Below are 26,658 nucleotides of genomic sequence, written 5' to 3' on the forward strand. Positions count from 1 at the left end.
TCCCGTCACTGATCTGGGCATAGGGCAGATAGTTGTAACGTCAGCCAGCAAGGTGTCATGAACGTGGCCACTTCCTGGACCTGGGAGTCTGTTTTTGAACCGGACAGCTTCTGTTTTTATCCTTCCTCCTCTTAAAATAAGTGAATGAACTTTTTCCACCTCTGTTCATGCCTTTATGTGGTGCTCCTGTGTCCCAGTTTCTTTTTAAGTTACTGAAAAAGTACTTTGACATTTTTGGGGAATATACTTTCTTGCTAAGAATTAGATGGGAAGACTTGTTTCTCTAAATAAAGATCCAATCACCCTCACCCCTAAAGCTAATAAACTGATAAACTTTACAACTAAATCAGAGGAAAAATAATACACATTTCTCACTTGTTACATTTGATATCCTGGTACATTCACTTCATCTAGCTCTCTTAAAGAAGGCAGATATATATTTCCCAACTATGTCTCCAACATTTCTGTAAATGTTGGTCAAATTCAGTTTTATTCTTGAATGACTTTGAATGACTTCTATGGGTCGAGGCCAGTATAGAAGCTGTGAAGAAGGAACAGGTGTAGGGAAAAATTGACTGGCCTCACTCAGTGTCAGAATGCATTCTGACGTTTTTAGAATGGAAATATGGGGCTTGATCAGATGTGTACTTTCCGAAGTTTCACTGTCACCGTTCTAAACTTTGCCTGTGAATTTTATCCCACATTGCTAAATTTGAAAGAACAGGAGGCCTGACAGCAAAGAAAAACAGGTTAACTGTTCGTGTGGAGGCCTGACTACTTCTGACTTCTGTTTCGTGACAGTTTAAAATGTGTTAAAGTATCTTTTCCCTGATGAAACTGAGTGTTTTGTCTGTGTGTATTTTTGTTTAGGTATGAAAATCCGCTGAGCCCTTTAGGGCAGCACATCTCCAGTGAGCTGGGTCTGACTAAGAGACACTTCTTTGAGATCCCCACCCCGCACTGCAACCTGGACTTGGATGAATATGAGTATGAGGATGACTTCGAATGATTTTTTTTTTTTTTTTTGGGTCCTGTAGTGTAGCTGCTGAGCACCTTCCACCCTCAGAGACACAAGTCATGCACCTGGGTTAGTGGACAAACATCACCAAACAGAGTAAACCAGAAAGATGCAGTCGAGCACTGCCAGAGTGCCATATTTTTTTCTGCAAACAGATGGAGAAACGTGCATGCTGACACAGATTTGACAAAGAAATCATTAAAGTACAGACAGTAGTTCAATACTGAACCAGACGTTTTACATTTTCACACTTACAGTAAACAGCCCGGCTGACAAGATGTCACGAGTGACACACGTTAGACCTTTGCTCCTTCCCCACACATTAACAAGTTGTTTTCTGCATGTAATGGTTGGTCATCAATAATGTTTGGGGCAAGTTTTGTTTCATCTAAACATGAATGTTGTGAAATCACAGTCACATAAAAATCACACACTGGAGCTCCGGGAGTTTTGGGGTTTTTTTGTTTTGTTTTGTATTTTGGACAAAAACCATGCTGATTGGATTCAGATATCGAACTTATTGGCTAATCTTACATTCCAGTGATCACAACGAAGCGTTTTCTATATTGCTGTAAACTCGTCAGTGGAGTTGGAGGTTGCTGTAAATGCCAAACAAGCCACCGTTAAGCCTTCTGGACACAAACACAGGCACACACACACACACAGCATCTGTTGTACAGACCTATATTCGTTATGACTTTAATGTGTGTGCAAGATGGGGTTATAATTTATTAGAGATGAATTTATAAATTAATGTAAATATTTATTTTGTGCTTGCTGTGCTGTAAATGTGATTTGAGCAAGTATTTTAGACCTTTTTTTTCTATGTCACAGAGTACTTCAGTTGACTACTTTGACAGAACAAAAGGAACCATTTTCAAATGTTTTGTGTTTCTTTAAATTAATAATAAAGCCTTGGTTAATGGAAGACTAAAGAAAACCGAGTGTGCAGTGTAATGTGGTCTGTGATGTAAAGAAATGCTTTTTGTTATGTTCAGTGTTGTACTTTATATGAAGGAAACATTTTTCCAGCCATCTGTTGTCCAGTTTGGGGGAGGTTGTGCAAATTTCTCAGTTTCTAGTTTTTAGCTGACAGGAGTGGTCTTCTGCTGCTGTTCACAGATGCTTTTCTGCATACCTTGATTATAACAAGTTATTTGCGTTACTGTTGCCTTCCTATTCAAAGCAGTGTGGTCATTCTCTTCTGACCTCTGATATCAACAAGGAAGTTTCGCGCAGAGAACCGTGACTCACTGGATATTTCATCTTTTTCAGACCATCTGTAAACCATAGAGACCAGCTAATGCTCACACCAGCCTGTCTGGCACCAACAACCACGCCACACTCAAAGTCACTTCAATCCTTCTCATTCTGATACCCAATTTGAACTTCAGCAGGTTATCGTGTCCAGGTCCTGCACACACCGAATTGCTGATTTGGAAATTTGAATTAACGTGTGGTGAAAAAGATGTAGCTAACATACTGGCTGGTAAGTGTATCTGTGCCAGCTGAAAATTATCTATATCACATTTCAAGTGTTTGCACTGTTAGTCATAAGAGAGTGCCATTTACCAGACTAACCAATATTTCTGTGCACAACCATACATAAGTGTACAGCTGTTTCAAAAAGTAACAAAGTGCTTGTTAACTTATTCCAAGTATAGAATATATTATTAACTTGAAGGCAATATTTTTTTTAATTTACATTAATTGATATTAAATACATAAGTAGCAGGTATCAAAATAAAAACTACAATTCTTAATTGACCCTGTGTCCAATAGGAAAACTAAAAGTATTTAGTGTCATTTTTAAAAAATCAAGTATTTTTTACAGTAAAGCTGTATGTTTGAAAAAAAATCTATGCACATACTGATACAAATGGTCCTCAAATTAAAGTGGTCTGTAAATCATAACATCAGATTAATCCTGGTGTTGGTCATTATTTTTCCATTAAAAGGCCAAAACCAACAATTTGTGCTTCTGGTCCCCGACTCACCCAGTCTGTATCACTCCACTCAAATCTCATGTACAGTTTCAGAAAATGTTCAATCTTTTTTTTAAATTATCCCTAATTGGATTACTTTTTTTTTTTTGTAAGACAACCTCAGTTGTTTTCTTAAACATCTGGGAAGTCCATTGTTGGGGAAACTTTACTGAAACAGCAGTGATTGGTAATAATGTAAGGAACTATTTTCAGCTGTGGATTAAAACACATTTGTTGTGGTTTTGGTCTTTGCATGGCAGAATATTGCCACCTTTATCCTTTCTGATCACATCCTTCTGAAAACATGACATGCTGCATGATCATTGTACAAAAAAACCACCAGTTTCTGTCCACACACAGAGGACACTGGCAACAAGGTGCATCATAAGTAAAACATCAGTCGAGGTCTCGTCGTGTAGACGGCAGCACCGATTCTCCCGACCTCCTCACACTCAGAGCTCAACCTCCACGGTGCCATCACCATCATCTGGCTCGTTGGTGACACAGATTACAGATCCCTCAGCGTGCAGTCTTTTGGGTGGAGGATCCAGAGGGACAGAAAATGGATCTGTATCAGCTGCTTTCTCCTGATGGCTGATGAGAGAGGTCAGGTTACAGTGATACGTGTGAGACCTGCTTCGTAGCTGGTTTGAAAACACTTCACTTGGGCTCACCTTGAGTTGCAGCTCGGTTTGCGCACCTTGCTGACTTTGGATTCACCAGGGCTAAACAGACAGGGGGACTTGCTTCCTGAAAATAAAAAAGGATACACACCTGAAGCAGCTGGTGATGTTGAGGAAATTACTCTGTGCTTGACTGAACTCGGCTGTCCTACCTTCCCATTTTTGTTTGGAGAAGGGCGAGCGATTGGGCAGGTTGGCCTTCCTGTCCGAGCTTACGTAGGATACGGCGTCCTCCCCCTCGGCTAAGGCAAAAAGGGATGCGCGATAGTAGATGAGTGGCTGCCAGCACTCCTCCCTGAGGTCAATAATGTGCTCAGCAGTGTGTTTTTGAAGGTAGGAGAACCTGCACAGACATGAGCAGACTTCAGAGGTTTTTGTTTTTCTTTAAAAACCATTTAAACTCCTGCTTGTTGCTTTCAGCACTCACACTGCTTTCTTGTCTGGTTTGAGCAGTTTGCTGGAGAACTCGCTGAGGATGGTCAGGTAGGAGAGGTACAGTGGTGTAGAGGAGTCTGGAGTCTGAGTAAAGTCTTGGAACACAAACTCGATGCCGTTCCTAAACATGTATACACACAGACTTTAGGAACAAAAAGGAAAAATATCAGCAAAAAGTAACACAAACAGAGAAATTAGGTCACGTGCCAACCTGTGGATCAGGACGACACACTCACGAAACTTGACAAGGTCCCCAAAGGTGAGGGCGAATCGCCTAGCTAGCTCTTTAATGCTGGTGAAAGTCTGGACTCCTGGGTGAGGCCTGCCGCCGCGCTCTTGCTCCTGCTTAAGTCGCACAAACAGCTGGGAGGTGCACACGACAGCACATCAGTATCTCGCTGCCTTCTAGTGACAGTTTGGGGCTGAAGTTTATATTTTTCAGGTGTTTTTCAGTGACAATACCTGCTGCAAACAGAGCACCAGTGTGCGAGCACTCTCTATTTTATCCATCTGCCTGGTGCGATACATGGTCTCCTTGATGATGTCTCCAAAGTCATTGTAATACTGCAGACAAAGAGGCAGAGGATGACACTGGACGTTTAATCCAAAGATCTTTAGTGAAGCAACAGCAGCAGCATTAAAGCGCTACATTTGATTAAGGCAACCCAAACATCCCTCCATAAATAAAAATGGTTTTTAAGTGCACCTTTATGTCCTGATTCAAGTACCCGACCGTATTCATCTTTTGTAAGTCACAAAACCACATAAAGCTAGATGGTTAAAATAGTATTTTGGGGATTTATTGATAATGCATTAGAAACATAAACTGAGGCTGAGTTGAATATCTTAGCACAAAAACAGAGGGAACAGCCTTGGCTCGGTTCAAAGGCAATAAAATGCTCCCAGCAGCACCCTTAAAAGTCTCTGTTTAACATGTTATATCATGTTAGTTCAATACCCACAACGATTTGTGTTTTTTGTAGTTATGTGCTAAACTACTTCTTGGATAAGTTAGTAGAAAAATCTTCTTACGAAGTCTAGACTGTATATAAAAGATGGATGCCACCCATAGGTTCATGGATCATTACTGTTTTGATGTTTCAAAGTTAGAAATTTTTGCTAGCACCAATTTTTTTTCCCCCAACCGAATTTGGCCAAGAGGGTAAAGCAAGGGAGTTAGTGGCTAATGCTCCCACTGGCTAGTTAGCTTTGTCAGCAGATGATTCCCTGTGATATTAAATGAGATGCTTATTTTGGCTAATATGAAACAGGCTTAACACAAAACTAACTTATGGGAGAAACTGAAAAGGTCCTTCAAAGGGTTTTAAGCTCAACTGGATGCTGAACAAGGCCAAACAAACCACAGATATTATAAAACAAGACTTTATTTCCACACGCAAAGCAGCTGCAACCTAAATAACACAAGATTATAACACTAAACATAAATTAAGAGAGTTTAATGAAACATATCACAGGCACATAGGGTTTCACCACTGGTTTCTGAAGGCCCATCACTGCCTGATATGTACACGGAAACTCGATTTGTTTTACGCATGTGTACTTCCTGTCACCACAACACATTATAAGGAGGTCTTCTTGCTAGTGTTGGATTAAAGCTGCTGCATTTTTGTTCCAAGACACCTGCATATTATGTTCACATCAATAGCAATATTACAAAGAAATATACACTTCATTTTTTTTTGCTTTTTTATACAAAAAATTAATCTAACTGTAAATTATATTACAATCTCTTTGTGTTTGTTTGTTTGTATCTAAATAAAATAGCTCATGCAACTATCAGAATTTTTAAAATCAAATAGTGTATACATTAACGACCTTTATTTTGAAAGGACAGAACAGGAAGAATCACTTTTTGCAGATGTGTAAAACAAACTGGGTTTCATCGTGTTAATCTTGGTGTTCTAAAACTTGATGTGATGAGAGGGGGGCGGGTCTGACTGTGAAACTGCATGCTCATTGGCTAATGATTGGTGAATCATACCATTACCCAGTGATAAAGAACCTTTCTGATAGTATGACCAAGATTTACAAATGGACCAAAGAAGATCGAACAAAGCTTGGTTAAGACTTCATAACTTACGATGTAACTGGAAACGCCTCTTTAACCCGTACAGCCGCAACCTTCCACGCCATTCAAGTCATCGTGGGCCGCGTTGACCTGACTTGTCGTTACATTTTTCAGGAGGTGCACGTCAGGTTACGCTGTCATTTACAGCATCTACTGGCTCCAGCCTTTATGCTAAGAGAGGCACTCGACCTCCTCGCTACTCAAAAGCTTATTAGTGCTCTTCCCCATAATGTCAAACTACTCATTTGAGGAGTTCACCTTTACCTTCATGTAGTACATGAAGACCTCAGCTGCCATGCTCATCTCCAGCACTCCGTGTATTATCAGTTTGCAGTAGGCTGCGAGCACATTTCTCCGTTTGTGAAGGTCCTCCAGCTTCTCCACTTGAGAGTTTTCACTGACTGAGAGCCCAAAAGCAGGCAGGGCGTGCGATCGGTCGCGACGTGGTGGAACGCCAAAGAGTGATTAATGATGAGAAGTCGTATAACAGAAAGAAAAGAACAAAGCAGACACAGGAAAGAGTGTTTTAGTTGGTTTCAGGACAATGGCTTTAGCAGGTGGATATCAAAGATAACATAACGCTGGAGTTATGGTTGTGACACCATGTGGCTTCAATCTTTCACAAGGCTAATAAAATAGGCTCGGAGGTGAGCCAGAGTTAATGGAATTTTCTCACGGAAAGAGATTGCCCTGATTTTATGATTTAACTCAGTGCCCTTGCCCTCCGAGTGATCTCTGATCCAGCAGCTAATAGAAAACACTGTCTATAGAACAAAATCGTTACCAGGCAAATCCAATAAAACAATAGCTTTTTATTACATGTTCAAAAACCAATAATCCTGTATCGTATTTGGTTGAACATTTAAGAGATTCCCACCAGGACAGTTATTGACTTCTCTAGACTATCCCCATATTTGGATGCAATATGTCTCTGAAAGCAGACGCTATAGTAAAGATAATAAAATGTTTTAGATATAGTGAGCTATGGATGAATTCATAAGTTTACTTGCAGGACTTTATAAAGGATAAAAAAAACTATGTATTTCCAAGATGTCAATCTTGTTTTCTTCATTTCAGAGCAGACAGGAGCGTGCCGCCGTCATCCGCTTACAAGCTGCATCGCTTTGCATAACAAAGTCTAACATCCCTTCTTACAAATTAGTCAACCCTGTTTCAGTCTGAGGACATTAACAAGGCTTCCTTTGTAATTGAGGGTCAATTGTCAGGTCAGGTTGGAAATCAGACCCCATTTACAGTCAGCAGGCGGCTCTGCAGCAACTTATTAAGCCAAATGTGTGGCCGTGCATTTAATATCTGCATGTTTTTACCACAGCGGGGCCGCCACACTCAATCAGCGGCTCACTCAGAGCAGCGGCAGAGTGAGAGTGCCATCTACCGCGCGGCGCTGCAATTGGCTCGCTTCAGTATTCTGTTCTTTATTCCAAAAACCAGCTGTAGTTACTTTTCTTGCCATAAAAACGAACATTAAATCCTAATGCTTTGCATTGGTTAGAAAAAAAAAAGAAGTTAAAATAAAAATGAAAACCAATGCCTTAGACACTTTTTTGGCTTTTTGTGCCCCCTGCCGCTGGCCCCCTTGTCGTGTTTCAGATATCCATGAGTTGCTGAGCCGTTTCACCAGAGAGTCATTTCCCCTTTAAACTTCTCAGATGGTTTCACTTAACTACATGTTCGAGACCCAAAGAGGTCAAATTATCCATTGCCTTCCATCCGCTGCATCGAAGGATTAAAGAGAAATGAATACAAATTTGTAGCATCGGATTTTTGTTTTCTCCGCTTTCCTGACCCATTAATCCTTTTTTTTACGATCCCCAAAGATTCATGCTGTGAGCCTTCAGAGGAGGCCTGATTAAAAGTAAACTTCGACCAGCTAATGCTGCTCAGGCTTTGATGCATTAGTATTAACAATCCAATCATGCCATAAATAATACTCCATCACCGGGAGAGTACTTAAGCTCATTTTGCTAATGATACTTTTATTCCTCTGCTCGGGTCACATTTTTAATGCTTTCACTTCTCGTACTTCTTCATTCCCCTTCTCTCTTATTTCCTCTCTGCTCACAATCAAACATACACAGAAATCTTAAAGCCTGATTTAAGGTGAGCACAGAGAGAGCCACCCACTGCCTGCAGACTTAGATCATCCTGAACAGAGAGGCTAAAACATTCTTTAAAGTGAGGTAAGGATAAGAAAAAATAAAGCCACTTAAACAGGCTGGCGTCTCACCCCTGCTCTGGCTGTCACAGTCTGAGCCGACAAAGACGTGCACGCACACAAAGGTCAACAGCGCCCTCTGCAGCTTGGGGCTGGGCGTGTAGAGCAGTGGACCGAAAGAGGTGGGATCCCACACGTGTAGCTGGTACGAGTGAGCCGTCAGGACGTCACACACGCCCAGGAAGGCCTGAAATTGGAAAAAATGAGAAGACATTAGAAAGGCCTGAAGAAGAAGAAGAAGAAGGAAGTGTCGAAATGGTTAGCAGTCGTACCTGCTGCCTCACACTGAGGTCACCGTGGGACAGACAGTGATGACTTCTCTCGCAGAAGAGACGCAGCTGGAGCCTCTGGGCTTGCGCCTTCTCCTAAACACAAACAGTGTTGACTGATTAACTGACTGATCATTTCAGCTCTAATTCTTCTGTTTCTGGCTGCTTGTAATAACTTGTAAATATGACTTTAAACTTCTATTGATTTGCATAATAATACAGTAATAATTAATGAAAACTTCCCAAGGTGTTGTTAAGGTGTGAAACTGTCAAATCAAATAAAATTTGTTCCTTTTTTGTCAAGAAATGAGCATTACTGCTCAAAAGTTCAGGTTCATTTAAAAATGTCATTTTTTGAAGGAACATTTCTAAGAAATAGATTATTACATCTGGGAGATTGCTACTAGAGTTAGACTGCTACAGTGTGTACTGCTCCTTTTATAGCATTAGCAGAAGGTAAAATGATCAGCTCACAAGTATATTAGAGCTTGAGAAACTGACACATTACAGTTCCTCAGCTGGCTGTTTCATCACATTTTACTCATACAATCCAGGAAGTAGTACACGCGGTTGTACAGAAACTTCTTTTTTTCAGCAGTTTCCTGCATGGTATACCCTTCAAAGCCTCAGAAGTGTATTAAAACCACAGAGTTTGATGCTACAGACTCTCAACAAGGCAGATTTTATTCTCGTCTGATCAGTAAAACTGTTTCCAGCTGATAAATCAGCCTTTCAAAAGATAACCCTGAATTAGGGAACACAAAATAGCACAGAAACACAGAAAATGAGCCTCTGTAAGCCTAGGTAGATCCATCAATCTTGTTCCATTTATCCAATTCAGGCTCACAGTGGGATTAGAGCTTATTCCAGCTGTAATAAGATGGGAGGAAGGGTACACCATGGACAGGTCTCTAGCCTGTCGCAGGGCTAACACAATAACAACCGGTTTTATATTATTTTTATGTTATTTTAGCTTAAACAGTAAAATTGAAATCCTTAATTTACAGGGACAAGAACCCAAAACCTCTGAACAGTAGTATACTTTTATTTGCAGTTTATCTTCCTTCACTTTTAATAATGCGGTTTTGAGGGGATGTCTTTTGATTTCGAGTCTGACCAAAGCATCCAGACTCAAAGAAACCAAACAAAAGCAAAAAAGAAACACTACGTATGACTTTAAAATAAAACACGATCTGTTGAATGTTGGGAACACACAGAGTGTTTTCTGTGTAAGTGCACATACATCGCTGCTAACACCTCATCCCTATATCACTACATTCACACGGGTTAAAGACTGAGCTGTAAAGCGGATGCAGCTCACCCTGCAGGTCAGAGTTTGACTGCTGGTGCTGAGCGACCAGATCATGGAAAAGGACAAACACTGCAGTACTTCCAGCAGCACCTGCAAACACAGTGAGGTGGAAATACACTGAAGACGTGTGCGCAGTACAAAGACCATATTTGTCTACACAGCAGGCAGGGTTGATACCTCAGGTGGAGCTCCTTCCAGGCTGCTCTCTACTGACAGGAGAGGAGACAGCACATCAAACAGACCCCACTGGCTCAGGTCATGGCAACTATGGAAACATGAAGAGAAACAGCCACATAAATGCACATCAGCAGCACCATACTCACGCTTGACTTTAAACGACTGTCAAGTCTTACTTGTTGAAAGCTCTAAGTTTCTTCAGCATGGCTAAAATCTCTCTGATTTTCTCCTCATCAGCAGAGAAACTGTCGCCCTGTGAAAGAGAAGTCAGAACGCGGCTTTCAGTCTCTAACATTTTATTTCGAGGATTTCAGGCGTGATGAGTTAAAGTAAAGTCAGAATAGAAGTACAAGGATTTATGCGTCCACATAAATCCAGCAGTACTCACCTTGAGCGATTCCCCCAGCAGTGCTTTCAGTCGGTCCACCCAACGCTGGACCAGAGAGTCTCTAGCAGCTCGGGCGGGGGAGCACCAGGCTGTCTCCTCACTACAAAGGGAGAGGAACGCGCGGGCCCCTCCCTCCAGAACAGCCGGGCCTGAGTGGACGTCTAAAACAGCTTCCAGTTCTGTCAACAGGCTGGACGCCGCCTACAGGAGTGACACGACTCATGTTATACTTTTAAGCAGTTTGAAAACATCGCATTTGGTATCAAAACTCATTTGCAGGCTTTGTGATGTATAATGAAAAGAAAAAGGCAAAGACGACAGCCCAGCTGAGTATTGGAGTAGTGTCATTTCACCATTAAGCTTACCAAACAGAACTAGTAGTAGTATGTTGAGAAATGTTGTGTTGAAAATCCCTCGCTCTGTTAAAAAAGCACTTGAAGGTTATCTTCTATTATGAATCATCCGAAGATACTCTAGTACAGCGGTGTCCAACCTTTTTTGCGCCACGGACCGGTTTAATGTCAGACAATATTTTCACGGACCGGCCTTTAAGGTGTCGCAGATAGATGCAACAAAGTAAATTAATATGACCAAGACAAAAACTTTGGTATTTTGTAAATATAATAATAAATGCAAATTCACTGTGTAATTGTGCAACTTTTTTTAGCAGCATCCTCCTGAAATGCGCCAACAACATTGAGAGTAACGTCCTCCTCTCTGCCCCTTAATGCTCTCTGGTTGCTATGGTAACGTGTAAATATTTCTTTCAAAATAAGACACACAACTACAACACGGGAAAAGACCCAGGGAAACCAAGTTAACGATAAAAACCCTGAAAACCATAAATTTCACACCCGAGCCTCAACTCTCACGGTCCGGTACCAAACGACTCACGGTCCGGTACCGGTCCGTGGCCCAGGGGTTGGGGACCGCTGCTCTAGTCCGTGAATAAAAACACATGGATGGAAATGAGCGGAACAGGCCTCCTTTCAGGATAAGGAAAGCACATTACCACATTCCCATTTCTGTATGATTAAATAGTGTAAACTGAGTGCAGGTGTGCACACACCTGTGTGTTTTCAGCGTGCGGACACTCTGGGAGGAAGTACTGAGGAATCCTCATCAGGGAGGCAAGGATGTCACTGCTACTTGAAAACTGCAGAGAGAATAGAGACATTACAATATAACAACCAGAATTTAATAGTGCAGCACAGACGCCCGGATACAGAATCACACCGATTTATATACCAACAGCTACATGTGGAATAAACACCTTAGACAGCAGCTTTGGAAGCACCATCAGGAGATGTTCGGTGAACTTCAAACAGTCATCGTTCTGAATCTTCTTATCTCTGGCACTCATTACCTGAAACAACAAAATAAACACTTATGTCTCTTGAACTATGATGAGTTATCAGTGTGCTATCTCACATACAAAGAGAGGACAGAGATCTTCCACTGACCTTCTTCGCTCCACTCCTCCCTGCCAGCACTGGTCCCTCTGAGGCCTGACGCACCGACGCTACCAGGATCTCTACAAGCACTGCTTGTTCAGCTAGGGTGAAACCTACATACACACACACATACTTTGAAAAGCAGGAGCTCACAGAGGATCTAACATGTTTTTTTGTGGAGGAAACAACTGAAAACCAGAATGAGGAAGATGAAGGTTGCGCATGATTTTAAACGATGCTTTCAATCCACAAAAAAATCTTTGGTGAGGGAAAACTCTCAGACTCTTAGGAACTGACAACACATACATTTTCTTACCTGGACTGCATGAGGAAGAGTCCTGTAGCAGTGCAGACGTGAAGGAGGGCCAGTCCTTCAGCAAAGCTCCACCGCAGTCCCACAGACTGTCCACCAAGTACACGACGTGATTGTGCAGCTGAAAGCATAAACTTTACATGATTCACAACATCACAGATGTAAACTAGGTGATAACACAATAGAGAAGAAGTCCTTTCTTAGCTCAGACTGGAGCTTCGACTTGAAACAGCCAGTCTGTGTTCACCTCAGATTCCTGGTAGAAGTGCAGCAGAGCCTTCAGTCTGGCAAATGTTTGCTGCTTACACGCTTCCTCTTCATTCGATCCATCCTGAGTATCAGATGCTGGGGCTACAGCATTGAGAAGCCTGACAGAGACAAACTATATCAGATGGAAGCACTAATAAACCGCTAAGTTGTTTTTAAAGTGACATAGGAAGACATACCTTGAGAAGAGCAGCTCCCCCGCAGTGGCCGCAAGAGGGCGCTGCGAAGAGTAAACAAACTGGAGGAGGTGTTTGTAGTCCTCTGGAGTGAGCACATCGTCAGATGTCCTGAGGAGTGAGGAAGGAAGTGGATGTGAAGAGGAACAGAAAGAAGAAATGAGTGAGAAGATTAGATGACAGATCAAACCGACTCACTTGGAGATGAGCACCAGGAGTTTCATGGTCTGCACTGACACTTCACTGTCCTTATCCAGGGTCATGGAGACGATCCGCTCCTGTAAACAACAGTACAAGAGTATTAAAGCACTTTGTGATGCTTGTTTTTATCAGAGCTGTACAAAAAACCCTATCAATTACTATAACTATTATTATCAGTAGTAGTAGTTGCGGTATTAGATCATTATTATGAGCAGCGCTTTAATAAAAGTCTTGTCCAGATCTCCAGCTATATTGAGCTCTTGAGGCTCGAACATGACATGACAAGCCAGTGATATCTGAAGGCAGTGTAGGTGATTCAGATTTCACCGGTCCTGATGGAGGCTCGATTACCTTAAAGCGGCTGGTGAACAGGTCTAGTTTAGGCAGGAAGAGGGGATCTCCGTACAGACCGTGTAGAGCTAACACACACTTGAGACGCACATCTGGTACCTGAAAGATAAACAGCAGCCAGGCGGCGTTGTAAAAATCATCCCATGATGATTTTTTTGTTGTTATTTTGCTGCTGGCTACCTTGTCGTGCATCATCCAGCCCACGTATTTGAGGTAACTGTCGCTGAGAAACACAGAACTGTAGAGCTTCATCCACAAACCCAACTCCTCCATACAGACGCAGCGGATCTCTGGAAGCACATCACTGCACGAGCACGCAAACACCCACAAACCCGAGTTGAGTTAAAATAATAATGCAGTATAGATTAAAAGTTGAAATAATGAAGCATGTCAGAGAAAACTGTACCGGTATCGCTTAAGGAAAACTCCCTTGAAGATGATGTCCATCATGCTCTCGATCTCTGCTCGCTTCTCCTGCAACTAGAGGAGCATCAGGAAGGTTACACAGAAGCCACACCATCAATAAAAGGAAAAATCCTTTCAGTTTCTTCCTGCTCATTCGCTGTGTACCTCTGCGATCTTCTTCTGTACTTTCTCCAGCTGCTGCGCGCTCTTCTGCCTCATCGTCTTTGTTTTTTGCACCTCATACAGCTTCTGACTGTTTTCAATCCCAGCGCTCAGGGTGAGAGCCACGCCCACCAGAGAGCTCAGCAGCTTCACCGCTGATTAGAGGAGTCCACATCGAAAATACGGGTTAGTTTATCTGCATATGTGTGTCTGAATGCGCATTCACATAGTTTCACTCTTACCCGCTAGTGTGCAGGTGTGTCTGAACGCTCGCACGTAAGAGTTTGACAGCTCGGTGAGCAGCGAGATGAGGGTGTTCATCAGGTAGCCGTCGAAGATGATGCTGTGCTGACACTGAGCCACCAGCACTGACACAAAGTCGCAGAACTCGGAGTGAAACCAGCGGCCGTACGGTCCAGACTGCACCAGAGGATACTCAACACTGTCCTACAGTGGATGAGAGAAAGAGACAGCCAGTTTAGCAAGTTTAAGGCCTTTGAAGTATCCAAAATGTTACTGAAATGCTTTTTCCAGGTGATCAGTATCATACAGTATATCAGATTCTTACTGAAGGTTTTCAAGAACAAGAAAATTCATGCTATTAATTTTGCAACATGTATAGAAAATCAGGTAAAACCTACAATTGTGCAAGGAGTCAAAATCATTTTAAATATTTTTTTATTGTGCTTTTTTGTCTCTTTTTTGGCTAACTGAGCAGAGCATTAGCTTAGGAAGGCATCAAAGTCCACCTCAGCCACAATCCCGGCAGACCGGCTAATCTCAGTGCCATACAGCCGTACTGCATCACCCCTACTACTACAAGCCTTTTCATTTTAAACACAGGTATACGCCACTTCTAAGCAAAACCAGTTTGCAGTTGTGCTTAGAAGTTTAAATACACACATGATTCAAAAACAAGAACTGGGTGCACAAGTTTGAAGTTATTTAGGATTTTCTCAAATATGTACTTATCCACAAGTGCATAAGTACACATAGAGCCTCAAATATATACCTACACTCACTAAAATCTTTTAATAAGTGGTGCTGAAGGTTCTACAATCTCTTGAAGCATTTCTAAACAAGTGTAGATTCCAAGATCATCACTTCAAACTGTACGTAAGTACTTTGCCAAAGTCTAGAAGAAGACTTAAATTGTGACCCTCAAATGAGAGAAAATTGGTCTGTAAATATGCTTTTGACCCTGTGTATATTCAGGAAAATCCTAAACAAATTCAAATTAGTGCATCCAGTTCTTGTTGTTTAAAGTTATAAAGATGTATACTGTACAATCATTCCAACCTGGAAAACGAAAAGTTCAAATAAATAGCTAAAGGCCAAATTACCCTGACATTCATGCTCATGATGAGTGAAAGTAAACCTCTGACCACAACTGTAACCCCGCCCTGCCGCTCTGGTGGAACCGCTCAGTGAATTATATGTGAAAATGAAAGTAACTGAGCCTGACATGTAAACAGTATGTTATTGCAAAACAGGATTCATGCTCAGTCAATCCACCACGTGTGAACAAACAAACAGCAACAATGAACTAAAAACTTCCACATTTTGCGGTTTGCAAAGTTCCATCCGAACAAACCACAAGACTAAGTGTACCAAAGTGTACCAAAGTGGAGATGTAATGCACAGCACTACATTTGATGAACACCAAACTCAGCATATCAGCACAAACTAATCATACCAGCTGTCAGCACGGTGGTGGAGGCGTGATGAATTTGGTTTGTCAAGCAGCCGCAGGAAACAGACGCCTTGCAGTCACTGAGTGGCCTGGAACCGTATACCAAAGTACTCTAGACTCAAATATAACGCCACCTGTCTACCAGCTAAAACTTAGCTATAGTTGGGTGACGCAGTAGGACAATGATCCCAAGAACCTGAGCAAATCTACAACCGAATGGCTGAAAAAGAAAAGAATCAAAGTGCTGCAATGGCCCTGTCACTGAGACCTCAATCAGATTGTAATGGCAGGACCTTAAGAGAGCTGTGCATTAACGAATACCTGCAACCCTCAATGACCTGAAGCAACGCTGTAAAGAAGAGCAGGACAAAATTCCTCCACAGTGATGTAACAGACTAATAAAGTCATACATATAACTGTTACTTCAAGTTACTGCAACTAAAGGTGGTTCTACAAGCTACTGAACCATCAGCTTTACTTGACTGATTGATTGACTGTTTTATTTCAAACGTGTGAATGTAGCTGAAATAACAACAAATATATTGTAAACAGAAGAAAAAGCAAAGTAAAAAACACCAAGATGCCACAAATATCTCTATATACCACACTACTCCGTTTGTCACTTTGTGTTTAAAGCTGATAAAAGAAACTAAAAGTTCATTTACAAAAAAATGGAAGAGCAGTAACTGGCCATTGCTGACATGAAGTGCTTAAAGTGCAGTGAGTGGGTACTGACTGTATCCATGGGCCACGTGACTGTGAGGATCCACGGAAAAGCCAGAAACTTCTTATACTGCAGACCAGCAGTCTGAAACACGCAAATACAGTTTCTCTTCCACAACATCCAAAACATGCTTCACATAATAACACGAAAGAGCGCCAAGCTGAAATCCTCTTACCTCATCCAGCTCCTCGACCATCTTGCTCATGACTTCGCTGTCCTCTTTGCTCTGACACATCTCTGCTGTGACGACACCTTAAAAAAAAACAGAAAGCATGCTAAAGACAAAGCCCTTTGTTGGTATGCTGCACGTATGTGCGCACTGGCAGGTCTGCTTGCCTTTGCACCCAGAGCACTGGATGAAGAAGCTGATGAGGTCGAGGAGAGAGGAGTCTCTGTCTGACCCATACGCCTCAATCCAGTCATCTATCACCGCCTGCTCAGGCAGCAAAGAAGACCCGGTGAATCATAATATTATCATGCACCACCAAGAATCTTCCATTTCTACAGTGAGGATGTGGGATTTTTATAGCCTGTCATAACTGCTCAATAGCCAGGGTGAAATCAGGAGCTCTGACAGACAGCAGAGATTATGGCGTTTCCCTTTTTAAATTCAACAAAGCGACACAATGTGTACGAAGTTACCTGCATGGCACTCCTGCCCATGGTGATCACTTCAAACAAGGTGACGGCCTCCACGTGCTTCTGTTTGCCGTGTCCTCTTCCTGCTCTCCTCGCGCCACTGCAGCTGGCTTTGGGACTTTTGCACTTGACATTCTCGGAGCTCTCGTGTGTTCGTCTCCTTCGTCTCTGCGGGGTTTGAAAACATGACAGGTGAAGAAAATACAGCCGGCTGAAATAATTTGCAACGATTTCCAGTCGAGGTAGAGTAAAAATCAGTCTGAAGGCGCAGACACAAATTTGCCTCCACAGCATTAGAACACCTACGACTTCTCTTCTCTGGACCACATATGTGGCTGGTCTGTAGCCACATACACTAAACTCAATTAGGCAGAACGGCAATGTCCACTTGGGCCACTGTATTCATGTTGTGGGTCAACATGGTGGCTTCCACCAACTGGTGCCAGGATGGACAAGATTACAAATGAGCTGGTTTGGAGATGTGCAGAGGAGGACTAATGGATAAATTGGACAAAGGCTGTAGGCAGAAGGAAAAGAGGAAGACCTCACATGTGGAGGGTTGATGTGATAGAAAAGGATGCTAGGAATAGGTGGAGGTGGAAGCAGGGGATCAGATATGACAACCCCTAAAGGGAGCAGCTGAAAGAAGAAGAAGAAAAAGCAGAAGAAAAAGAAGCAGAAGAAGCGTTTTTCTTGTGTAAGCCTGCATGAGCATCAGTGGATAACACCTACCACACTCTTTCGCCTATTCTCGTTCCCAGAGTCCTCCTCTGAGTGACCGACGGCTTCAGAGGAGTCCGCCTTGGCACGAGAGCTCTTACTGGGAATTCAGAAACAGGAGAACTGATTAACAGAGGGAAGCTGGGTTATTATAGCAGCCACTGTCAAATAACGACTAACTTTGCTAACTTACTTCTGCTCTGAGGACCTGGATGCAGCTGCAGCTGTGGCCTCTGGTATCATGATCCCCTCAGACGTTCACGCAGGGCTCAGCTGTGTGACTCTGCATCTACAAACACAGTACCAGACAGTCTGTGCAGCCAAAACTAAGCAATGCATTGGAGGGTGGGGGCAGAGGATTGCATTTAACTGATTTTCTGCGTGCCCCCTCCGCTGGGAGGAGCTACCGCGGTGCTTTAAAGGGTAAGTTAAAGACGCTTGGGCATAGTGGCCCCCATGGAAGTTGAACAGAGCACTTTCTTTTACTAAATCAAAAAATATAAGTAATAATTTCCAGGACTAGCCTAATTATCAGTGCCTCGGCTTGCAGAATATAACAAGCACGGATTAAAACTAAAAGGTAAGACAAAGACTCAAAGGTCGCTGATAAACTTTTCAAACTTACCCTCTTCGCATAAACGCATACCCCCTCGATGTTTATGAGTGTATGCCTTTGAATTGGAAGCTTGTCAGACTCATTTAATTCAAGTATTTCCACTGATATCCTCCGTCTTTAGCCCCAGCTCTCACAGTCAAGTTGACGGACAGCCTAACGGGTCGTGATTGGCTAACGAGCCCAAATAGAATGATGCGATTGGCTGGCGGGAAACGTCAGTGTGACCTGAGTCCCTCCTCAGGCGGCGGTGACAGAAGGCTGCTGTACAGAGCGGGTTTCGTCAGGCCACAGCGTTGTAAACATCTGTACGAAGAGACTCGTCGACGTATGAACTTTTAGCGACTGAGTAACAGGAAGATTGTCCCTTTATGTGCTACCACTAAAAATGCAGCACATTTAGTTGTCTCGCTGGTCCTGCTGTAATTTTTTATGTAATATATCCTGCACACCTCGGTCCCAAAAGCGCTTCCCGTGTAATTTAATTAAGCACAGTAGCAGCTGTCAATTCAGAAGGGAGATGTCATGGCATTTCCTGATTTTAAGTATTTGTATGACCTGACCAGCAGGGGGAGCTATTCACTCATCTTATGCGAGCACCTTAGCCCACAGGCAAAGGTTTAAGGACGGGAAGGATTTAAGAAGCAGTATTATAAATGCAGGGAAGAATAGAAAGGCCTCTCAGAACCCCTGCATCACCTACAGCTGGGGTGTCAAACATAAGGCCTGAGGGACAGAAGCGACCTAGTAAACACTGTAGTTTCCTCATGATATTACACCAAATAATTATTAATTAAATAACACAAATGTTGCAGGGTTTTTTCAGTATCTACTACAGAAATGGGGGGGGAAGAGTTTAATTTTACACATTTATTTCTTACAATTTAAAGTTTTGGTGACAGATTTCTTTCTTTTAGTACATCAGCATTTCTTTGTCACGTTGAAAAACTGTATGTATTGTTGAAACTGCACTTTCTTTTTCTTATATTTAGATATCTCAGAGGTTAAATGTGTACTTAGACTTCCTTACTTCTGATAGAAATGTGAGTTTTCACTGGTGTGGCCCATTTAAGATCATGTATGTTCTTGACATCTCTCACCTACAGAGTGTAGCACACGGTTGCACACACCTGCATCTCTTTCTCTCTCCCTCTCAGTAAGAGATACCTGCTTATCTACACATGACAACAGTCAACAGATGGGGAGAATAAAAGCTGCTGCAGCTAAATGCTGAAAACCAGTCTCCATCAGAGACAAAGTCAGTCAGAAACACTCTGAAATATGCACAGTTAACCGCTTTTCTATTGTTGCAGCTCACGTTTAGTGTAAGTAAACGTGTTTCCAATTAGTAAATGTGAAATACTAGTTTGAAAGTCTGAGCTCACCCTGTATCTCAGTCTCCATTTAAAAGATGTAGGCTGATTGTTCTGTATGTACTCTGACTGGTGTATTCCTGGTGAGTTTTTAATGGGGCACCTATGGCATTTGTGTACTTTGACAACTTTTTTCTGTTAGTCCCAAGTATTTTATTCTTGTAATATGAGTAACTGTTGTCCAAACATAGTGGGTAGATGCCAAACTGAGGGGAAGTCACCAGAACCAGAATGTAAGTAGCTACCTATAACAATGATATAAGTAGCTGATCCAGCTCACGATCTATGACAATTTGCAGGTCATTTCCTGTACAAAACAACAAATGTGACCTTGACCATGATCTTAAAAACAATTTGGTTGAAGACCCTTTTGGTCAAGGGTGCCAAACATAAGGCCTGGGGGCCAGAATCGGCCTGGCACGACTCCAATCCGCCCCAAGGGACGGACCAACAAACAATGAACAAAGCATTCAGTGGACCTGTACACATGATTATGTCTTAGCACAAAAGCTGAGGTGTAACTAATAACATTATAAGCATGACAACTCTCTCCACCGCAGATCTGATGACACATAGTAGCTAGAAAGCATAGGTGTAATTAATAAACTTAATTATTGATGGATGCAGTCGTCCCACTTTCACATTCCTGGCATCATCGACAGAAGTGAAACAGATGCAACATTAAAGTGAATTTAACGCGACCTCTTCACTTGTTTTTGAACTTGAACTTCTGACATTGTGTAAAATGTAACTCAAAAGCAAAATGCAATAATTTAAAGCCTCTATGTAACTAAAGATAGTTATATGTTATTGTTTGATGCTGTTTTTTTGTTTTTGTTTTTAAAGCTTTTCATACAACACCACTTTGTAAGTGTTTGGGTACTCGAGAGAGCAGATGCTGTAGTTTTGAAAGCCAAATGTCCTCCCACTCTTGCTTGAGATAGGGTTTCATCTGCTCGCTAGTTCGGGACCTCTTTTAATGGAGTCATGCTCTTTTTATAGCAGCTCGTGTTACTTTCCTGTTGCCAATTTACCTAATTAGTTGGGGTTATGTGGCCTGATATTCAAAACAATAACATTTCTCAGGTTGCACCAATGACTGAAGTGAAATGAGGGTTTTGAAGGTTTTTCCATCCTTTTCATTTTCATGCTGTTAATAAAAACTGAAATCACACGCTCATCCAACGTGAATCATAATGTGGCTCAGTGTGTGTGTGTGTGTGTCTGTGTGTGTGTTGCCTTCATATGTCTGCATACACTCCCAACAATGTCTGGGCATGCTCCTACTGAGACAGCCGATGCTGTTCTTTGGGATCTCCCAGACCTGGATCAGGGCATCAGCGAGCTCCTGGACAGTCTGTTGCGCTGTTGGCAGCATTGGATGCACTGACACATAACATCTCAGAGGTTCTCAATTGGATTCAAGTCTGGGGAACCCAAGGACCAGTCACTGACATCTGTGTCTTCGTCATCCGTGAAGTTTTTACATATTCTGGTGTTGGTGAATACATGGAGAGCACGTGGTCCCAGATAATGAATGACCCACTGCCAAATCCGTTATGCTGGATGATGTAAGCAATGTAACATTCACCACCATGTGTTCTGTGGGAACTTGCTCCCATGTATGAAGAGAGTGGTGATGCTCTTCTACTGCCGGCCTATCTCTCCTCATACCAGGAGAGATGGTCTCCTAATAGGACATATTATGTAATGGCCCATGTCCTGGTATCTGGCCCATGAGTTCAAGGTATTGTCTCATGATATTTTTTGTTACCTTTGCCTTTTTTTTCAGGATTTTTTGTTACTTCAGGGTCATTTTGCATCTTTAGTCTAATGCTACTTTGTAGTCACTGTAGATGTGTGGTTGTGTGGTGTGACTTTGTGGTTATTTTGTGTCAAATTGTATCAATTTGTGGTCTTTATGTTACCTGGTGTCCCTTTATAGCGGTTTTTGGATTCTGACACTCATCCATCAATGAGTTTATCAGCCACAAAGAGCAAACATGTCATGCAACTTGCGTTCATTGCATTCAGTTTTATTATTCTGCTTTAGGTTTTAAAAAATGTAACATTAGTGCAAGATGGGATTCAATAAGCTTACATTCAGCTCCAACCAACTGATTCACCACAGGGACTAATAAGGGCCGCACTCCAAAAGACGATGTACAAAAAACCTATGTGGTCTTAAACAGGTGGGCTATTCAACCCCACTATTATTCAGTAGAATCGTATTCTGTAGCACCTTTTAATGGTCGTAACATAATCAGTTGCTTTTGAAGCAGGAGAGCCCTGGAGAAGGATTCATAGATACAGAGGCGTTCCTCAGCGTGAGTCAGGACAGGAACTGAGACACGAAGGTCACGGCCTGGTGAACGTCGTCTGTCAGCTCGTCTGGCAGTGACAGCACCATCGATGTTAAGCTTTGAGTTATTTCTAATATCCTGCGCAGAGAACAGAACGTGTTTGCCATCAGATTCTTGCTGAATTAATCATCACCTCATCCCCGGCTAATTATTTCAATGTAAACCCACCAGTTGATATAATGAACAGCCAGCTGAGGCTCGTGCCTTGAGCCTTCCTCTACCACCAGAGACTGTTTCATCTGTTTGAAGTTGGCCTCAATATCCTTCTTTATTTCTGAGAAGACCTGAATTCCCCTGAAAGAGCTGAGGACTTGCTGTAAAACAGACATTAAATAGCACAAAGCAAATTTTTGTGGAATGAAACAAAATGCACACATTTTACAAAGGGCACAGCTCAAAAGAGGGTGGTTATAGTTCATCATTCTTACATATATAACTGAGAGCTGGTGGGCAATGTACTTATGACTTCCAAGGTGCCTGATATCCTCTTCTAGCTGCTGACTCAGCACAAGGAGCTGGTTCAGTTTGGCAATGTGGAAGTAGTATTCTGCAACAGAAGTATCACGACAGCAAAACTTAGAGTCAAAAACTTCAATAAAAGGAAAAGTACTACAAAGAAACTCTCACATGCTTGTTTTTTTTTGTTTTATAGACATTGTTAGTTAAGAAGCATCTACGTAGGAAGTGTTCACAGAGACTTGACCATGCCCATATGGAAAAGATATATATAAATCTTATAAAGTTTGTATCTGTCTTGTGTGAAACTTGTATGAAAAGCATACAAGAGTGAAAACAGATATAAGATCCCTTGAAATATTATATAAATGAAACTTGTATGTTTCAGATACTCACTAAAACAATATATGAAAGTAATGACAAAGTGGCCACTTTCATGAGTAAATCATATAAGCCTTATATGATTCACTATATGAAGTAGGCCACATCTTATGCAAGTCTTTTATAAGTTTTTGCTATTTCTTTTCCATATGGGTGACCACAAAGAAAGGAAAGTAACAAGGGGATGGTCTTTTCTCAATATACTGTCAGTCTAGAAACACATTAGAGATGCCTTATGCTCAAAGATTTAACAATAAATTAATAATGTTACTGCCAACATACAGGAAAGGTTACGTGTTTGTGTGTACGAATTGGAAACACGTTCCTCTCACCATCCATTGGCGGCCTTTCCAGCATGTCAACAGGACTACCTTGAATAAGGAACACCTCAACTCGAGGAAACATTGCTGACAGTCCCACCATGTCCAGGTAGTCCTGAGGAAACACATGCACCACTTGATCCTAAATGCAACATTAACAGTTATAACTCACTCTTTTAGGGGGTTGGGGGCAGGTGATATGTGATGTGCTCAGGTGTTTCTAATGTTACTGTTTCATTAGGACAGAACCGTTGAAGGTCATACCTCTAACTGTGGCATAGGCTTTGGTAGATGTTCAAGGCACTGCAGCATCTGGTCAAGAATCTCAGATCCTTTAAGACATAAACAAAATTATATATATACAGAAGATCAGAAAATATCCAAGACATCTTTTGTTCTTAGATTTCATCACACATACCTTGAGCCTGGAATGTGTCCGACTCCTCCGGGCTACAACCTTGTCCTAACTGCTCCTGGAACTGTGACAGAGTAACAGTGATTAAACATCTAAGCAGTACAGACTGAACAATGTTACACCATAATTACCACTATTTCCTGGTGTTATTTATTGTGTTATAAACATCATAATTAACATAATAAACATTGTAATTATACATTGTTATTTAGTTTTAAGCTCGAGAAAAGCTGCTGGAAAGAAATGACGATGATGGAAAAAAATCCATGTGCACGTTCCAAATTAGGTCACAATATGTGTATTGGCATTAATTTGCTCATTAGCTCCTGTCCAGTGCAGTGTCCTGTTCTCTTAATACAATGATCTATGATCTAAGGTCTGTGTGTGACAGTACAGAGTAATTAACCAGCTACCCACCCAAAGCTAATTAACTGATTTATTAGGTGTGTAGGAACATTAGCTGTGCATCCAAAATGTCTGTTTATTTGCTGTAGATCTATGGGAATCCAAGAGCACCAACATTTAAAAAGAAAAAAAAACAAAAACTTGTGAAGTGAAGTTTTAAAGTACTGCAGTTTCTGTGTCACCAGCATAGGAGCACTTTTGCAAACTTTCTCTCTCTTGACTCTATCTTGACAAATCAACCAGATTTTTTAAGGTTATGCCACTGTGGTCTCACCTAAAAATCCTAAAAAATGTATTTGGTGACACAGAAACAGTAGTATTGCAAACCTTTACTTACAGTTTGGGAACTTACGGAAGAGGATTAGAGCCACTGGGAAAAAAAAGTGGGCATGTCTTTTTTTTTCTTCTTTTCCTGAATTCTGAGAAAAAAAGTCAGAATTCTGAGATTAAAGTCAGAATTCTGAGAAAAAAGAAGTCTGAGAAAAAAGTCAGAATTCTGAGAAAAAAAAATCTGATATCTGACTTTAACCTCAGAATTCTGAGAAAAAAGTCAGAACTCTGAGATTAAAGTCAGAATTCTGATTTTTTTCCCTCAGAATTCTGGAAAAGAAGAAAAAAAAAGATGTGCCCACTTTTTTTTTTTTTCCAGTGGCTCTAATCCTCTTCCGTAGGAACTGCTTCTTGTAATTTTGTTCAGAATACATTCTAGGATCCCTGACTTCCTCAAGTCCTTACCACATACCAACATGTATAAGTCATATTTTTTCCCATTTAGATTAATTGATGACACATTTACTTTTGTGTTTAATGATGTGTGTATTTTATTTTATTATTTCATTTTGGCACTTCTGGCCCTCCATATCCTCACCAGATTCACATTGGAATAATGAAATGTTTGATGGAACATCTGACTAAAGTTTCACTTGGAAATTGATGAAAACTAACACAAAGTTGAGGAGACATACATCTACCTGCTGCATCTGTGACCTGATGAGGAGGTCCAGCTGCCCACAGAGACACAGCATCTCCAGGCCCACCTGCTCAGGACTCAGCTGGACAGGCATCAGAGGTCTCTTCACCTGTAACTCCACTGACCACAGAGCAGTCACATCACTCCATGACATTTCTCTTATTTGCCATAAAAAACAATCTATTAACACACACAAGCACACGGGTGCACCATTGCAGACTATAAATCAATGCGCACATGCTGTCTATTCTACAGGTCCAGGGAAGGATGGTTGATGAGGACTGAAGGGGAGTGGTCAGTGGGGTATAAGGAGTCGGAGCCTGCAGGGCGCACTCCTCCGAGATGATGTTGAAACGCCTCAAAACGCTGCATGAACCCGACTAAAAAGCGTGATGCTGGGACTTACCTTTAAAAGCTTCATGGTAACCGCAGGGCTGACAGAGCGCCTCCGATATCCTCACTGCCATGGCTTGGACCGGCTGTGTTATATCACTCCTATTCTCCTGATTCGGTCCCGCTAATTAAAGCCATATGAAGACAATGAACGCGATGACAACTTGCTAGAGTGGGACTAGATAATAACAGATCAGATCTGTCGGTTTATTTTATTGCATTTGGTCGGAAGTCTGTTTCGCAGGTGGTGCGTTCGAGTGTCAAACGTTCAGGTGAAACACTGTTTCTTCATCCCTGATTCGCCGCTTCCTCTCAGATGACGATGCCCCCACGCAACCGCGCACTGATCAATAGAGCCTCGTTTATGCAGCCGCTGAAAGGTTGATGCAATGACGGTAACAATAAAAAGCCCGCGCCCCTTTTGCAACAACGGCGGCGCAGTCACAGCCCGTGATTTGCGGCACTGAACGCCCCTCAAGCGGCACGCGCGCAGAGGACCAGCCTTTCACAATGATGTCATGCTTTAGGGATGAGGAGCACAGCATCACTTTAGTGAGGATGCAGGCAGAAAACAGAGATGGGTTTTTTTCATGGGAAACAAACCTCCTTTCACGACCTGGATTGAGTATTTGTGTTATTTATATTCACAATCAATGTTCAGAAGAGGTTATTGCACACTAAAAAAAAAATCTATATAATTATTGTATTTTTGCAACTGATAAATGAAAACAAACAAACAAACAAACACTTCCTAAAAGCTAATCTTCACAACATAATGAGACTGCAGAATAATTTTGGAAAATAAAGGACTGAAAAAAAAAACGTAACATGGTGGAGCTGTGGTTAGTCCTGCTGCCTCACAGCGAGAACATCAGGGTTTTAAATTCCCTGTCCCTTCTTATTGTGTGCAGTATACATGGGTTCTCTCTGGGTACTCCAGCTTCCTTCCACAGTGGGGTTAGGTTAAATGGTGTGAACGGGTGTTTTTCTATGACAGGTTAGTGTACTCCACCTTTGACAGCTGGGGTATGCTCCAGCTGGGAGACATTGGATGGAAAGCAAAGCCTTGGCCTTTTATATTTAAGTAGGCCATCCAGTGGCTCTTTTACTTACTGTGGGTCATTTTTTGGTGTTGTTTGGGTCCACTGAACTTTTATCCTACAATGACAATTTTCTCCCTCAGTGGAAGTGATCTCTCAGTGACTCAGGGTCACTGAATGGCTTGATGAGCAGGAATGACACTTTTGGGGAGATTTGGGACAGATTATTTAA

At 41.9% G+C, this 26,658-nt stretch overlaps 3 protein-coding genes and 1 long non-coding RNA gene across 10 annotated transcripts in view; 2 read left to right on the forward strand and 2 right to left on the reverse strand.

Moving 5' to 3' along the window:
• Positions 1 to 3,265, forward strand: part of ppp2r3b (protein phosphatase 2, regulatory subunit B'', beta) — a 20,041-nt gene extending 16,776 nt beyond the window's left edge. For 3 of the 4 annotated variants that reach the window (XM_003451554.5, XM_013275289.3, XM_005475429.4), the window contains one exon: positions 871 to 3,265. In XM_003451554.5, the coding sequence (XP_003451602.1) occupies positions 871 to 1,009 (139 nt within the window). In that variant the 3' untranslated portion in view covers positions 1,010 to 3,265. The remainder of the gene's footprint in view (positions 1 to 870) is intronic. The other variant, XM_005475428.4, reaches the window with a different exon arrangement.
• On the reverse strand, positions 2,935 to 18,465 carry si:ch211-269e2.1 (cohesin subunit SA-2). Of its 3 annotated transcripts, XM_005475430.4 has the most exons (32): positions 18,323 to 18,465; positions 17,891 to 17,986; positions 17,710 to 17,797; positions 16,981 to 17,145; positions 16,675 to 16,771; positions 16,514 to 16,590; positions 16,351 to 16,422; positions 14,164 to 14,368; positions 13,925 to 14,076; positions 13,761 to 13,834; positions 13,535 to 13,658; positions 13,355 to 13,453; positions 13,001 to 13,080; positions 12,806 to 12,913; positions 12,607 to 12,727; positions 12,363 to 12,480; positions 12,056 to 12,159; positions 11,866 to 11,958; positions 11,662 to 11,748; positions 10,593 to 10,793; positions 10,381 to 10,457; positions 10,205 to 10,292; positions 10,037 to 10,117; positions 8,719 to 8,811; positions 8,459 to 8,633; positions 6,475 to 6,611; positions 4,584 to 4,685; positions 4,333 to 4,484; positions 4,114 to 4,242; positions 3,839 to 4,029; positions 3,678 to 3,753; positions 2,935 to 3,597 (listed from the first exon to the last, which is right to left on the reverse strand). In XM_005475430.4, the coding sequence occupies exons 2-32, from the start codon at positions 17,938 to 17,940 to the stop codon at positions 3,456 to 3,458; spliced, it is 3,558 nt and encodes a 1,185-aa protein (XP_005475487.1). In that variant the 5' UTR covers positions 17,941 to 17,986; positions 18,323 to 18,465; the 3' UTR covers positions 2,935 to 3,455. The 3 variants fall into 3 exon arrangements, 2 of the variants coding, with proteins under 2 accessions (XP_005475487.1, XP_005475488.1); XR_269932.4 differs by lacking the exons at positions 2,935 to 3,597; positions 3,678 to 3,753 and having other exon boundaries at positions 3,997 to 4,029; positions 4,114 to 4,263; positions 4,358 to 4,484; XM_005475431.3 differs by lacking the exons at positions 16,675 to 16,771; positions 17,710 to 17,797; positions 17,891 to 17,986; positions 18,323 to 18,465 and having other exon boundaries at positions 16,981 to 17,121.
• Positions 17,993 to 20,461, forward strand: LOC102080830 (uncharacterized). Its single transcript, XR_269933.3, has 2 exons — positions 17,993 to 18,277; positions 18,435 to 20,461. It is a non-coding gene; the product is annotated as an uncharacterized LOC102080830 (long non-coding RNA).
• Positions 20,462 to 20,655: 194 nt separating this feature from the next.
• Positions 20,656 to 25,851, reverse strand: si:ch211-218d20.15 (uncharacterized). Of its 2 annotated transcripts, none has more exons than XM_005475426.4 (8): positions 25,400 to 25,851; positions 24,989 to 25,113; positions 23,622 to 23,682; positions 23,468 to 23,535; positions 23,216 to 23,318; positions 22,475 to 22,593; positions 22,215 to 22,360; positions 20,656 to 22,124 (listed from the first exon to the last, which is right to left on the reverse strand). In XM_005475426.4, exons 1-8 carry the CDS (start codon positions 25,458 to 25,460, stop codon positions 22,016 to 22,018), a joined length of 792 nt encoding a protein of 263 aa, XP_005475483.1. In that variant the 5' UTR covers positions 25,461 to 25,851; the 3' UTR covers positions 20,656 to 22,015. The 2 variants fall into 2 exon arrangements, with proteins under 2 accessions (XP_005475483.1, XP_005475484.1); XM_005475427.4 differs by having other exon boundaries at positions 24,995 to 25,113; positions 25,400 to 25,849.
• Between the last annotated feature and the right edge of the window lie 807 nt (positions 25,852 to 26,658).

This window comes from Oreochromis niloticus, linkage group LG16, assembly GCF_001858045.2.
Source record: "Oreochromis niloticus isolate F11D_XX linkage group LG16, O_niloticus_UMD_NMBU, whole genome shotgun sequence".
Lineage (NCBI taxonomy): Eukaryota > Metazoa > Chordata > Actinopteri > Cichliformes > Cichlidae > Oreochromis > Oreochromis niloticus.

Bases quoted from the DNA above. Each gene is read 5' to 3' on its own strand.
- si:ch211-269e2.1 (XM_005475430.4), bottom strand. From the start codon at position 17,940: ATGATACCAGAGGCCACAGCTGCAGCTGCATCCAGGTCCTCAGAGCAG. The intron at 13,659-13,760 runs GTACAGTTTTCT...GTGCTCGTGCAG, and splicing joins GTTTTCCTTAAGCGATACCG to TGATGTGCTTCCAGAGATCC. The intron at 8,634-8,718 runs GTACGACTGCTA...TTCCAATTTCAG, and splicing joins ACCTCAGTGTGAGGCAGCAG to GCCTTCCTGGGCGTGTGTGA.
- si:ch211-218d20.15 (XM_005475426.4), bottom strand. From the start codon at position 25,460: ATGGCAGTGAGGATATCGGAGGCGCTCTGTCAGCCCTGCGGTTACCAT. The intron at 23,536-23,621 runs GTATGTGTGATG...TATGTCTTAAAG, and splicing joins GGACACATTCCAGGCTCAAG to GATCTGAGATTCTTGACCAG. The intron at 22,594-23,215 runs GTGAGAGGAACG...CTTCTGTTGCAG, and splicing joins GGAAAGGCCGCCAATGGATG to AATACTACTTCCACATTGCC.